A 13,450-nucleotide genomic window follows, 5' to 3' on the forward strand; every position below is an offset into this window, starting at 1 on the left:
TATTATTTTTATTTTTGTATTTCAAATATAGACTTAATCTATTTTCTTGAGCATGGCACATCCCTCCAATTGGTCACCTATGGAGTATTTCAGCAGCTTCCTGGACCAGAAGTGATCACATCACTAAAGTTTCCCTCCCCATATATTTTCCAATGAGAATATATTTGCCTAAGAGAATTTTAATACTCCCAGTAATACCTGCATGAAAATTGGCTCTTGATGATGCATGACTTTTTATCCCTAGCAAGAGATGATTTAGAAGGTGTAATTTCTCAGAGGAACCTGCAGAGTGATGGGAGCAGCAGGACAGAAGAATGTTCAAGCTGCTTTTTCTAGCCAGATATGCATGCTGTTAGTGGGGAGGGAGTGAGCCATATAGGTCGGTGTCTCAAGGAGTGCATCAAAATATTACCCAAAGGCGTCCAAGCGCTGCAGTGCGTTGGTGTGGTTGCACTGCCACCTGCTGCAGCTTCATGTGATTACAGTCTCTGTCCAACACCATATATATATATATTATTTTCTTAGAACGCCTGCAAAAGACTACACTGGGAAGATGTAGCTACAAATGCTCACAGCTGGGTTTGGTTTTACAAATCGATGCGAACCTGTCAGCATATGAGTGCGGGATCAAAAGCACGGAGGTAGGTCAGTGGGCACGCTCCACCTCAGCTCGTAATGGATGAGGTACTGCCTCACCTGTCACAGCCACAAAGGGGGCCTTTCTTTGACTGCCAGAAGATCCCATAAGTGTCTGCCAACCCACTAACCTGCGGTGCTGCAGCCTTCGCAGCTGGCCACATTCGTGCCCCCAGATGACTCCGGTTTGGCAGAGGGGCCTGCACAGCGAGGCGGATGAGCTAGCTTGGCTGTTAATCAAGGTGAGGTGCTTCTTCTGAGGGATGGACAAGCCGGGCCTTCCGCACCAAGTGGGGCAGCATGGAGGTGCTCTGATTATCGCAGTGAGGACTGAGGATGTCAACCCCAAAAGCAGGGGTGACAAGGCTCTGTGGTGCCCCACAGCCATGGCAGCCAGCCTGGGCATGGGGACAGGAGGTCAGAAGCAGCAGGTGCCAGGCAGCAGCTCATCCCATGGCTTACAACTTCACCTAAGCACCACTAAAGACAAAAAGTTTAAGGAATGGTTCACTTTTCATTGCTTTCTGGGGCTTCGTTGTGGCGCAGTTCTGCGGCTTCTCTAAACAGATGGCTAGAAACGCTTCACACCCCCAACACCTCAGCTTCGCGTGGAGATTTCAACTCAGTCCCGGGTCCCCGAGGGGACGGACGCCCCGTGACACACAAAACACCCGCAGGACCGAGGGTGAAGCCGCTGCTCAGCCGCGGTCCCCTCCTCAGGAGCGACACGGAGATGGCAGAGGGGGGCTCCCGCCACCCCAGTCACAGCCCGGCGCCCCCGGACTACATCTCCCATGGTACTCGCGGGCCGCCGCGCAGCGCCATTGGCAGGGCCGGCCGGAATGGGGCGTTCGCCGGGCGCCCGCTGCCAGGCAGGCGGGCGGGCGGGCAGAGAGGCGCGGGGCTGAGGGTTGACCCCTGCCTAATGGCGGCACTGAAGTACGCGGGGCTGGAGGACACGGACAGCGAGGAGGAGCTGCCGCCGGGCTGGGAGGAGCGCACCACCAGGGACGGCTGGGTTTACTACGCCAAGTAAGGGCCGGGCCGGAGGTCGAGCATGCCTGGAGCCCTGTGCCCGGGGGCAGGCTCCGTGAGGAGGGGATCGGGGCACTAACACCACCGCCCCGGGGCATCCCCTCAGCGCGGGGTCGGGGCTGGGGCCGCCATTTCGTGGCCGCCGCCCGCCTCAGGAGAGCCCCGGCCTGGGCACGGCACAGAGGGTCGTGAGGCAGTCGTGGCTGCTGCAGCGCACTTCTGGCATCAGTACTTATCCACACGGGCAGCGGGGCCTTAGAAAGAATTGTTTCTTAGTTTTCCCCCTTGCAGGAGTAGAGAAGGAAGGCGCGCAATGGAAGCGAAACGTGACAAGCGCTCTCCCTTGGCTCTTCAGTGTGCTACAGCTTTGACAGGAGATCAAAATGTGCGTTTGGCACTGTCAGCTATGCCACTGGAAGTTATTGCATCCTCACCAGTCACAAAAGGGGATGTGTTGTAGGGTTAGCTAGCTTAGTGGGTAACATATATAAGTATTTTCTGTCTTGTGGTTTCTATATCCATGCTGATCTTGCAGTCTGTTCAAAGCTGCAAGGTTCACTCCTGTAAAAAGAGGGAGAAGTACACTGCAGTCTCACCTGTGGTGGGTTTGCTTCTTCCTTCCAGGTTCTGATTCACAGTGGGCAACGCACTTTTCAGTTTCTGGTGTTTAAACACTGCAAATTGTATCTGGACATTTGTTTATCTTAGGTCAAGTTCCTGTAAGTTTCTTTTGACTTCAAAAGCTCTTTCAAAAACAGGTCACTGTAAAAGTGGCAAACCTACAAAGTAAAAAAACACTGCTTCTTGCGATGTGTAGTTTTTACGCAGTTAATTCAGTAGGTCCAGTTGTTAGCTGTTGTGAAGATGAACTAACTCTATTCAACTTAATGGCACCGTACGTCTTTACTAGCTGAGAACCTTTCCCAGTGTGCCTAAAATAGGTGAGATGAAAAGGTGTTGTACTGCTGCTGCCTTCCGTATAAGCTCTGTGTTAACTCAGCATAGTACGGAAATGTGTTTTTAAGCCTCATCAACAATATGAACTTTAAACCTAGCTAGGGTTAATTTGATTTAAGATCTTTAAAGCTCTTTGTGATGAGTCAGCTGTGTGCATGGCCAGTTAACAAAGCTCAGTGGGCATACGTTTGTTTGATAAGCTGTGATAATTTGGTTATATATTGCACATCAGGCAGGAGGAACTTGGGATCATACCTGTAGTATATGAGTGTCCTGAAGTTCAGGTGCTATTGCAGGTCACACAGATACGCTTAGGGAATCTCAGACTGCCGCCAGTGCTTCCCGTAGTAGAATGCTGTATGCTGCCTACTGTGGGGGTGAACAGCATGATTATTATCTGAAGGAAAAGTTACATATGTTGTGTATACATTGCTGTTTGTACTTGATCTGTAGTCTACTGCTTATTTGTGTATCTATCAATAATACTGTTAGTTTGCATTTCAGACTTGGGCAACTGTCAGTTTTGGGACACTGTTACAAATAATCCCTGATGTAAAAAAATAAAAAATAATAAAAAAAAATTAATAGGCAAGCTGACTTCAGCACCTTGGGTCATGTTTCAGTGCACATCACTTTGCTTGTTAGTCTCTGGTGAAGAAAGCCTTATGGTGTAGTTACTTTATATTAATTCTTGCAGTTATTTAAGTGAACAAAAGATCTCTGAATTATGAGATGTGATGGCATTATTGTCTCCTTTAAGTAAATAGTCTGTTACTCAGGGCATTTGAATAAACTTTCTTGTCTGAAGCTGTGATTGCTTGTGTAGAAATCTAGGCTTATTTACGTTACAACTTGCAAATGCTTTGTTATTAGACAAACATTTTAGAAAGGTGCTTTTGCTACTTAAAAACTTTCTAGTATTTCCACTACTTTCTGATAAATTCTTTTAGAAAAAAAAAGGTATTAAACAAGCTCTGTTTACTCTATTAAAAATTGGATTTTACCAGAAAAAGCATTATTAGGCAATTTTTTAATCTTAAACTTTTTTTTCTCTCCTACAGTCACCTGGAAGAAAAAACACAGTGGGAACATCCTAAGTCTGGGAAGAGGAAACGTGTTGCAGGAGGTTTGTGTTAAGCTTTTGTAATGAAGTGAATTATGTTACAAACATCAGTTGGAGTTTATGCAGGAACTAGATTTCATATTGATCTTCTAGTTGATACTAATCACCTAGGCAAGCTAAGCTTGGAAAATACATCTGATTTCAGTGACGTTTAACTTCTGTGATTGTGTCTGTGTAGACTGATTGCTTTGCAGATATACTTTCTTGTATTGCTCAATAAAGCCCAAGTACTAATTCCAGGATAAAGAGATTCTTTTACTGTGATGCATTACAGGCTGGGATATTGAGGTTGGATTCTGATGGCCTAGTGTCTATTAGATATCGTTTATGGTTAGATTATATTCGTAACTGCCCATCAAAGAATATCTCTGACAAAGAGGGAAGTCCCATTAGTTTCCACTTTTACTCATTTTCCCTGACCCTGTTGAACTTTTGTGTCAGAAAAAAAGTTAGTCTCTCTTGCAGGACTCTTCCAAAGGCATATGACTTCTTAAGGACCTTGGATCAGTGCCTTAAATCAGATCTTCCCAGAAGTTTCTGTATCGTGTACTTAGGGATGGTTCTGCAAGGTTGGAAATTAAAGCCAAAAAAACTTATGCTGCCCTACCTAATTTGAGTTGGAGTGTGGTTTTGGAGAAAATAAAGCTTTGTCTTCATTGATATGATTTTTAGATAGGTTGACTGACTGGATATTTGTGGAAAAGCTTAACTAAATGTTAAAAAATACTGATTGCAGACGAAGCTTTTCCATTGAAAGTGTTTTGTGTTGATGCATAAACGGTGCAGGACTGTAACACTTGGAGTATGTTGATACTATGTGGTGATACTATGTAGTTAACAATATAAATGTCCCTGTTATGCTTAGTTTGGGTAATGAAAAGGGAAAGTGGCCATTGTAAAAGGATATGCCAGGTGATACTCTATTATTACTCAGTTGAGGTTTTTTGATTTATGCTTTGTTTGTTTTATTCTGGAGAAGAATTAAAGCCCTTGAGGAAAGACTATTCTGTTGACAAGCCATATTTCTCTTGGTAATGTGACTATAACTCAAATGTTCTCAATAGATCTTAGGCTGATTGAATTATAATTGAATACATTTAGCCAGGATTAGAAATACTGCAGATACTGTCTGTTCAGTACTTCTGTACAGTATTTTTCAGAAGGACTTTCTAAAGATCTATCGGTTTTGTTCTTTTATCTGTCCTTCCAACTTTGATTTAACATATCCCATGCCCACTTCAGGATTCTTACTCTCCAATTTTTGGTATGTGCTATATACAAGTTTTCCTACATTAGTTGAGTATTCTGGTGATTTACTTCATCAGGGTTGGATAATAAAAACTGTGTGCAGTATAGGCATTTGTATGCCTATACACACTAAGAAGCACGGTCACATGTGGCTGGTTTGTGCTATAACATGAAGTAATCTGTATACAGAATTTCCAGATTATACTTAATATGCTGGTCATTACAGTTGTACCAGATCTCCTGTAGGTTGTACTTGTGTTAGAGAGCGTGTGTGTGTGTGGTTAACAAAGCAGTCCTTGTTTCAAGTTCCAATATTCAAGTGCGGCAGGTGGCTGCATTATGTACAGAAATAATGCAAACTTTACCAGCATCTGTTTGAGAAATCATATAAACTTCAAATCTCGTTGTACTCTAATGCCTATAAAAATGTAATGTCCTATGTTTTTCCTAGGTCTGCCATATGGATGGGAGCAGGAGACTGATGAAAGTGGACAGGTTTATTTTGTAGAGTAAGTATGTAAGAGTAAGACATTTGTAGATAGGACTTCAGGATCAGTATGTAAATGTTACAGATTTAGCTATGCCTAAACACCCATTTGTGGTTTGCTGAATTCTTTCATGTACATAGAAATACTAGCTTGGGTTGCAGATTTAAGTGACTTGCAACTCAAATTATCAGTTGATCTTCAGGCAATGTTTATGTAGTTCGTTTTGTTTATGTAACTTTACAAATGAAGTCTATATAACTTAAAAAACATAACCAGAACTTCATGGCTGATAACATTGCAATATTGCTTTAAAGATAAAAGATGAAAACAGAATTGCTCTGCCTCTGACTCACTTGCAATGTAAAGCACAGGAAAAAAAAAAAGAGGAAGAGAATCGAGCTAGTAGGGAATTTTAGAAGACTGAGAGAAGTTCACAGAAGCAGAAGGAGATTTCTTGGAATGTCTTCTTTCTGGAATATTTAGCTTAAACTGACTTGGCAGAATGAAGAATATTCACAGGCTAGAATAGTGTAGCCTCTTTGTCTGAAGAAAGCTAAAACTTTGTAATAGAGAGGTGAACCTGACCAGATCATGCTATTTACATAGCTGATTTGAACTTTTCAGTTGTTTGAAGGAGGAAAAAAAAATAGTACTGAGCTACATTTCTTGTCGGTATATTGCTTCAAATGAGTGGTACAGACCCATTTCTTAAAGCTCTTTAAAGAACATGTCTTCCCTAATATAATGTGTTTTTTCCAATAACAGAATGTTCCTTTATATATTAGTGGTTCACATCAAGTCCAGAATGGGATTGCAATGTATCTGTATACCGTTCTTAATAGACACTGTCACGATCAGGAAAATGGTTAATTAAATTTATCCTAATTATTTTTTTTAACAAAACTTGGAAAAACTATTTTGGTACATTTAAATAATAAATTGAAATTGTTGAAATGCATTTAAAATCCAAATACAGAATACAGAAGGGTCAAAGCAGTTTATTTTGTGTGTTCTTTTACAGCCACATAAACAAAAGAACTACCTATCTTGACCCAAGATTGGCCTTTACCGTTGAAGATAATCCAGTAAAGCCACCTACTAGACAAAAATATGATGGAAACAGTACTGCAATGGAAATACTTCAGGGACGTGATTTGAGTGAAAAAGTGGTTATAATCACAGGAGCAAACTCAGGAATAGGTAGGTTAACGTTACACATACAGTAAAATATGATTATTTTACAGGCTACTTTGAAGTAATCAGTTGTATCCTTGTATCTATACACTATATATACAAGGACATAGCATATATACAATGTATACTATGATATACATAGTATACTCTGTGGTATTTGAACTTATTTTGCATTACATTCATATAAACCCTCTAATACAGCAATCTTTGTCCAGGTTTGTATACTGTTTTTTTTAAAAGTGTAGGGAATCTGAAGTTTAGAGAAGAGCCACAGGAATGACGAAGTTTTAAAACAACTGATTCTTGTCTAGAAAGTACTGATGGAGGCATTTTACATCTTATTATTAAGGGAGGCTGTTAAGGGGAAGTAAATAGTTTCTTTAGTCTCAGTGGCGAGGACAAGGAGTAAGGTTTGTATTGCTGCAAGGGAGTTCAGATAAAGTATTCAGAAAAACTTTCTAATGGCAACAAGTAAGCTCAGGTAAAGATTTTTCTAAGGAGGCCGCTTATCTCCGAAGGTATTTTCAACTTGATGATGAACTTGTATTGGAATGCCATAGTGGGTACTCCGTTGGGGTAAAAAATGATGTTTGTCCTTCCAAAATCTCTCTTAGTTCCATTTTCTAGCTTGTTCAAGCTGGTTTATAAATACTATTAGAGGTGCATTTAGCCTAGGTATCAGTTATATAATATTTCTATAGCTGGTGAGTATTTGAGAGATTTTTACTAGCTGCTTTTGTTTCATTTTTAAAATAAAGTTGTGGTGCTTGGGGGCCTTTCTCTTTCTTCTGAGAAGACAAGATTTCTTCTCCAACTTAATTTGCTAGGCTGTTTGAAGTTTTACTCAGCTACCTGCACAGGATATGTTATGTTCGTGGCTTAAATTTGTGGAGGAGCCACAAATCTTAAAACACCATTGTGGGTTAGTGTCACATTGTGGATCTCAGTGGTAAATGATGGGATCCACCTAAATCCTAGATAACTGTTCATCTTTTTGCTCCTCTCTTGTGGTTTGCATTTTTCTTTGTGGTGGTACTACATGAATATTGAAAACTCTTATGCAAACTATTTGATGTCTTATTAGAGCAGGATCTTGACTTAATGCATTTTTGAGGACACTGGAAAAGCAGAGTGTTATCCCACAAGAACCAGATGAAGAATGTAGAGCTTTACTGTAGCTTACAATTTATGCATTACCAACCAGCATACATCTTGCAGTCATTGCAAGATATGATATTACACATTGGCACTGCAGTTAGTGCAGCAAGTGTTGTACTTAGTGAGAAATTTGTGTTTTTCAGTAAGTTTTACATTCCACGTTTTTAGTACAGCATGTCTTTAGATTGTGTCCAGCAGTAGAATTTGCTTTGTATGCAACTGTGCAGTCTCAGAACACTTAAGAATTACCTGGGCTTCAGCAGGAGAAGCGCTACTGCTCAGACTTGCTGAGTGAGCTGGAAGTGTTTCATATATGTCAAAAGATTAATCCAAGGTGTATGATGCTTTTGTCAAGACTTTTTTTTCCCTGTTTCTCCCTTAATTCGTAATCTGGAGTGATCACAAATAAGCAAGTATATTCTTGCATCAGATCTTTTTTGCCTGTGGCTATCGAGTATAAGAACAAGTTGTAACATGTGAAGAGCATCTGAAATAATAAAGAATTGCTGTTTATTGGTACCTGCTGAGTAAACTCATCAGTTGCCTAAGTAGTATGCATGCTATGGTTTTGGCCTGTTCTTTCTTCTAACTAATGTTAATGCGTGTAAGCACACTTACACAGAAATATTTGTTTACTATGGTTCAGCTCTGTTGGTTTATCTACACACACATGCAGTTGACCTATATTACAGACACTATGAACTATACACAATTCTTTGTTTTATTGTTTTGTACCCCTTGTCAGCGGCATACCAAGGACAGCTGAAGCATTAGTGAAATAAGCCTTGAGCATGTACTTCTGTATGAGGCTAGGACATAAGGAATCCAAAACTATGAAGCTGACGTACAGAATGCAAGTGATTAAGATGATATTATGGCCTACATAACTTGCATATCATGATACATTTAATATTGCTGTAGTTTTGGGCTTTTTATTAGACATTATTTACCAATTGCTATGGGGCAAGGATTAAGAAGAAAGCAGTTCTGGGGTTTACATTTGTTATGTAACTATGGAACTCTTAGCAAACTGCTTTGAACATGTCTGTATCATGTAATGGATTCCGATGCAGCAGTTCCTGTGAGCTTTAGTGTGTCTACACTTTTTTTTAAGGAATCCATGTGGAAATACTAATCGCTAGCTTGAGCGGGGTGGGGTCTTCTCTGATTTTAGAGCTTACTCCTGGTTAGCTGAGGATTTCAGTTCTGTGCTCTCTTTTGTGTTGTATATATTCTGTTTAATCTCTTTGCTTATTTTAGACTTATTATTTCCCTCCCCCAGTATTTGAAGGAATAAGCAATTACTGTGTTTTTACAACACCAGCATGCTTTTTTTTTTTGAGAGGGAAGTGTGAATATTTCCAAGGAAATATTACTGTCCATGAAGTAGAAAGTGATTGAAAGAAAATATTTCACCTGTATATTTGTACTTAATGTCCAAAAAATCTCATCATTTTTATTACTGTCAAAATTAGTTTAATTGATATATTTGAAAATAACTTCATGGGAGCTGTAACTGTTAAGAAGCTTTAAGTTTCAAAATGGGTAGAACAAAGATCAAGGTGTAAGGGGGTAGAAAATGGAGAAAAATGTATTTTGAATTATTGCACTGCTGGATGCTCAAGATCATTTGGAAAATGCTGAGGATCTGATGCAAGATGGGTAAACAAATTATTTTTTTTCATTTATCCATATACACTGCTTTAGGATAGCAAATTTTAAAAATAGATCAGTAAACTAGAGAATGATATTGTAATTGATTTTGTCAGTCTGATACTAGGAATCTAATGTAGCTTGCCAAAACTTTTTTTCCCTCCGAGGAGTTGAAAAATTGCCCCATACTCCAAAGACACTGGTTACTAAGGGAATATTTGGATGTCATCAGCTATCAGCAGAGGTAGTGTTTTAATGGCATCATGCATACTGGCTTCTCAGATGTTACTTAATTGCATTTATATTTCCTAGTGTGCCTCTAAAACTGGGAGACTCCCTCTGATCTGTGCTTCTTCAGGTCACATCAGAAAATGTTTGTAGTTTACGAAGTTTCTGTTACTTCATGCTAATACAAAATTATGAAGAATTCAGGCAGGCTGTTCTAGAGTAACTGTATACAGCGTTCTGTATACAGAAACAAAGTGGTGCTTTCTATACTTCTTCATCTGGTATTTTTTTCCCACTTAAGTCCTTTTCAATTTTCAGCTTCTGATGTGCAACTTCCATTCATTACTGAATAGGCATATAGTCTGTAAGAATGTCTTAGATCACATACCAACTTTCTTAACCTAGTTCTTCAAACTGCTGCAAAAAGTGGTAGAAAAGTGGTATACTAAAAAAATTTAGAATAATAAATAATTACCGATTCATTAGTTTTCATTAGCAACTTGGGAAAGGTTAATTAATTGCTTTTTTTCTTCTGACAGTGCAGTATAAATGTTCTTCCATCTTTCTTTTTAAGCCAAAGCAAGTTTAGTCTGAGTATCACATTGAAAATTAAGATAACTTTATTCACAATAAAGCTGGTGTAGTAAAACAAAATAAGACTCTCACCAAATACTCCAGTTTTACAGTCCTTCTGGTTTTAAAAGTTTCTTGTTCTGTGTACATTTAAACTTGAGTACTGTAAACTGGCAGTTCATTCTCTTAAAGTCATTAAGACATTTCAGTGTGAACAATTAAAGCAGCATGTGCTTTTGCACGTGTGTTTTTGTTTCGTTTTAAAGGTCTCAACATCAGGTTATAGAGAAATACTTTCCAGCCTGCTTCTTGTGAGTGAAACCATACTTTCTAAGTTTTCCACTAGAGGGCTCTGTTGCTCTTTGAAAATGTTAAACAAAAGCGACCTGGTGCTTTTTCTTGTTTTTAGTAAATGCTTCTGAAATTTTGTTGTTTATATATTCTTAATTATCCGGGCTAGAATTCAAAATTTTAAACAGCATGTCAGCTATTCCTGTAGGTTTTATTTTGTAGAAAGACTTGGTATTTTCAACTATGTGTAAGCAATCTTGTTAACTAAATTTTTTAAAGAATATTTGATTTTAACATCAGGTAGACAGTGGTGTAACTAATGTATTTTTCTGTGTCTTCTGTATATATTGCTGTTTGTTTTTAAGATTCACATAGCAACATGACCTTGAAACTGTTTTATTTTCTATACCGGGTACAGTTGCATTTAACCTTTTGTGACTGTTAGAGTATGAACAGTCAAAATGTACAGTATGAACAGGCAAAATGTAAGTAGTATTGTGATATATTATGAAAGGGCAAAATATGTATGTTCTGTGCAGTTGGATAGATTCCACAAGTTACTCTCTTTAATATTTTTCCAAGACTTTTGTCACAGAACTGTGTTACCAAAAGCAAACTTCAAGTCTAGTTTTGTTCTTTTGCTATGTGAAGGTCAAAAGAAATTTGTTAATCATTTTTTATAAGCGATGCCCAGATCAAGCACAGATTGTCTGAAGAAAACGAAAAATATTTTTGGCTTTGAGCTGCTTGAATTTTTCAAATGCTGAAGAAAATCCAGAAGCTTCACTTATGTTATTTACTATATTGTTTTTCTTGATTATGCTTTACCAGAGACACTGTAATTTTATAATAATTGAAATCTGTTAGATTATTTCTTCAAAATAATTGTCAGTTAACGTTTGGTTAAATGGAATTCTCTCTTATCTGGCACTTTTATTGCTGTGAAATGCTCTCCCTTAGCCAGGAGAAAAGTTGTATAATGGGTACTATTAATCAGTACTTAAAAGGTGAGTTGCTGCTTCAGTGAGTTTTCAGTTTCCATGTACTTCTGGTGTGAGAAGTTAGCTTAATTTCTTTTATTATTATTATTATTTTTTTTTACTGATGCCAAAGGTTGGGAGATGTGCTTATAATTTATCAAAATTAAACATCTGCTTTATGACTTATCAAACTGTTTTGGATAACCGGCCCTCTAATTTATGAATGATAAACAGCCATTTTCCTGTTCTATTCGTCTCCCATAGCTTTTTTCTATTGATGACTAGTGTATTATTTCATCTGGAAAGTTAGCTTAACGTAGTTAATAATTAAAAATATGTGCAAGTTAGCTTGTAGCATGCCATTTAGTTTTTCCAACCCTAGACGTTTAAGTTACAGCTAAAATGATTAGTAAATTTTAGCAGAAGATGCCATGTTGTAATAAAGTGTACTTTTACAAACAAAGGAAATGCAAAGCAACCTCTCCTTTTTGTTAAGGACTAAAATACAGTTAGTAGCTACATTCTTTCATTGTTCTTTAAAACTGATTGATGCTACATCCGTTGCATCCCCTTAAACAAATGTAACCAATACTTGAAGATGGGGTATGTGTTACTGGGTTAAGAGAATTACACCTAAAACTCTTTTTTTGAGCTCAAATATCAGAACAGAATTGAAATGCATTGTAGATTTATTTATTGAGCTGTATTCCAAGTATCAAGTGTCATAGTTGATTGCAGTGGGAGTTTGCATATGCACACAAGCATAGCTAAACACTGAAACTGTAGAAGGTAATGTTTTTACAATAGGAAAATTGATAATTAACTTAGTATTAATCATCGTGGTAGCATGTAAATTATTAGATTTTATTCAACCACGGTGGTGCCTTTGTGATAAACGCAAATTGCGTAGCTACATAATTTTATCATATGCCTTTCAATGCATCACCTGCATTTAATTCAGAAATCTTCCCTTGTATAGGGTGTTGTAGGTGTGGTCAGTCTTTGTTGCATTTCTTATGCCAATTAAGTAATGTCTATTTAATTTTGCTCCCCTTTTGTGTAGTAGCTTAAACTTTTAACTTCTTGTTAAGATTGTTTTAAGTCTCCAATGCATGCTGGGCTAGCTTTCACCAAAATGCTCCAAATCTATCAAGAATGGAGATAGATGAGATTATGCAAAAGAACACCTTAATTTCTTAAGGAGTAAAAAATTGCCCAGTACCTACAGTGAAGAGATTTTTGAGAATATGGGGAATTGTTCTAGTTGCACAACATGCAGAGATTACTTGTGGACAATGTAGCATTTTACTGAGCCTTGCTTTATCAGTCTTTTCAAAGAAGGTAGCATTTGCTGAATCCTAATTAAACCAGTGAATGGTCTCAAATGAGTCAAACTCAGATCATAGGGGAGGAATAAAACAGACCCTTATGAATACCAGTGAGTACTCTAATTTTAATAGTATTAGTCTGACCGTCTTAAGTATGTTCGTTGTCTTTAACTGTATTGCATGGAGTTTGGTGGTCTAAGCTTGCAGATGTTTTGTGTGAATCTGTCAGGGAGGAATTATTCAGCTCTGGTTTTTGAACTAGATCACAAATTTTCCTTGAAAAATGTTTGTTTTTCTTTGAAAGCACACAGTTTATTTTATAATTTCTCTCTTCTGTTTGCAGATGAGATGGCTTTTAAAATTATACAACTGGCAGAACTTCTACAAAGAAACAGCTAGACAGTGCTCTGCTTCAATTTCACATTGATTTCACGTGTAGTTTTAGAATTTGTCTTATGCTGTAGCACCTTAATTTTACCAGTCAGGAAAAAAAACAGCCTGTATTTGGTGGATAGTTTGTATTGGACAAAATAATCTTTAAGAGAAAGTACATCTGTC

General features: G+C 38.2%; 1 protein-coding gene across 13 annotated transcripts in view; it reads left to right on the plus strand.

The window, feature by feature from the left end:
* The first annotated feature begins 655 nt into the window (after positions 1-655).
* The window catches only part of WWOX (WW domain containing oxidoreductase), a 508,525-nt gene continuing 495,730 nt past the window's right edge, over positions 656-13,450 (plus strand). For 3 of the 13 annotated variants that reach the window (XR_014588992.1, XR_014588993.1, XM_083851628.1), the window contains exons 1-4: positions 971-1,668; positions 3,690-3,754; positions 5,451-5,508; positions 6,509-6,687. Coding sequence is in view for 11 of the 13 variants with exons in the window: in XM_083851628.1 (XP_083707754.1) it covers positions 1,139-1,668; positions 3,690-3,754; positions 5,451-5,508; positions 6,509-6,687 (832 nt within the window). In the remaining 2 variants the exon portion in view is untranslated. Of the gene's footprint in view, positions 879-966; positions 1,669-2,854; positions 3,037-3,689; positions 3,755-5,450; positions 5,509-6,508; positions 6,688-13,450 lie in introns of those variants that run through there. The other 10 variants (XM_083851624.1, XM_083851626.1, XM_083851625.1 and 7 more) reach the window with 10 other exon arrangements.

The sequence above is a fragment of the Anser anser genome (genome assembly GCF_964211835.1).
Source record: "Anser anser genome assembly, chromosome: 11".
Classification (NCBI taxonomy): Eukaryota; Metazoa; Chordata; class Aves; order Anseriformes; family Anatidae; genus Anser; species Anser anser.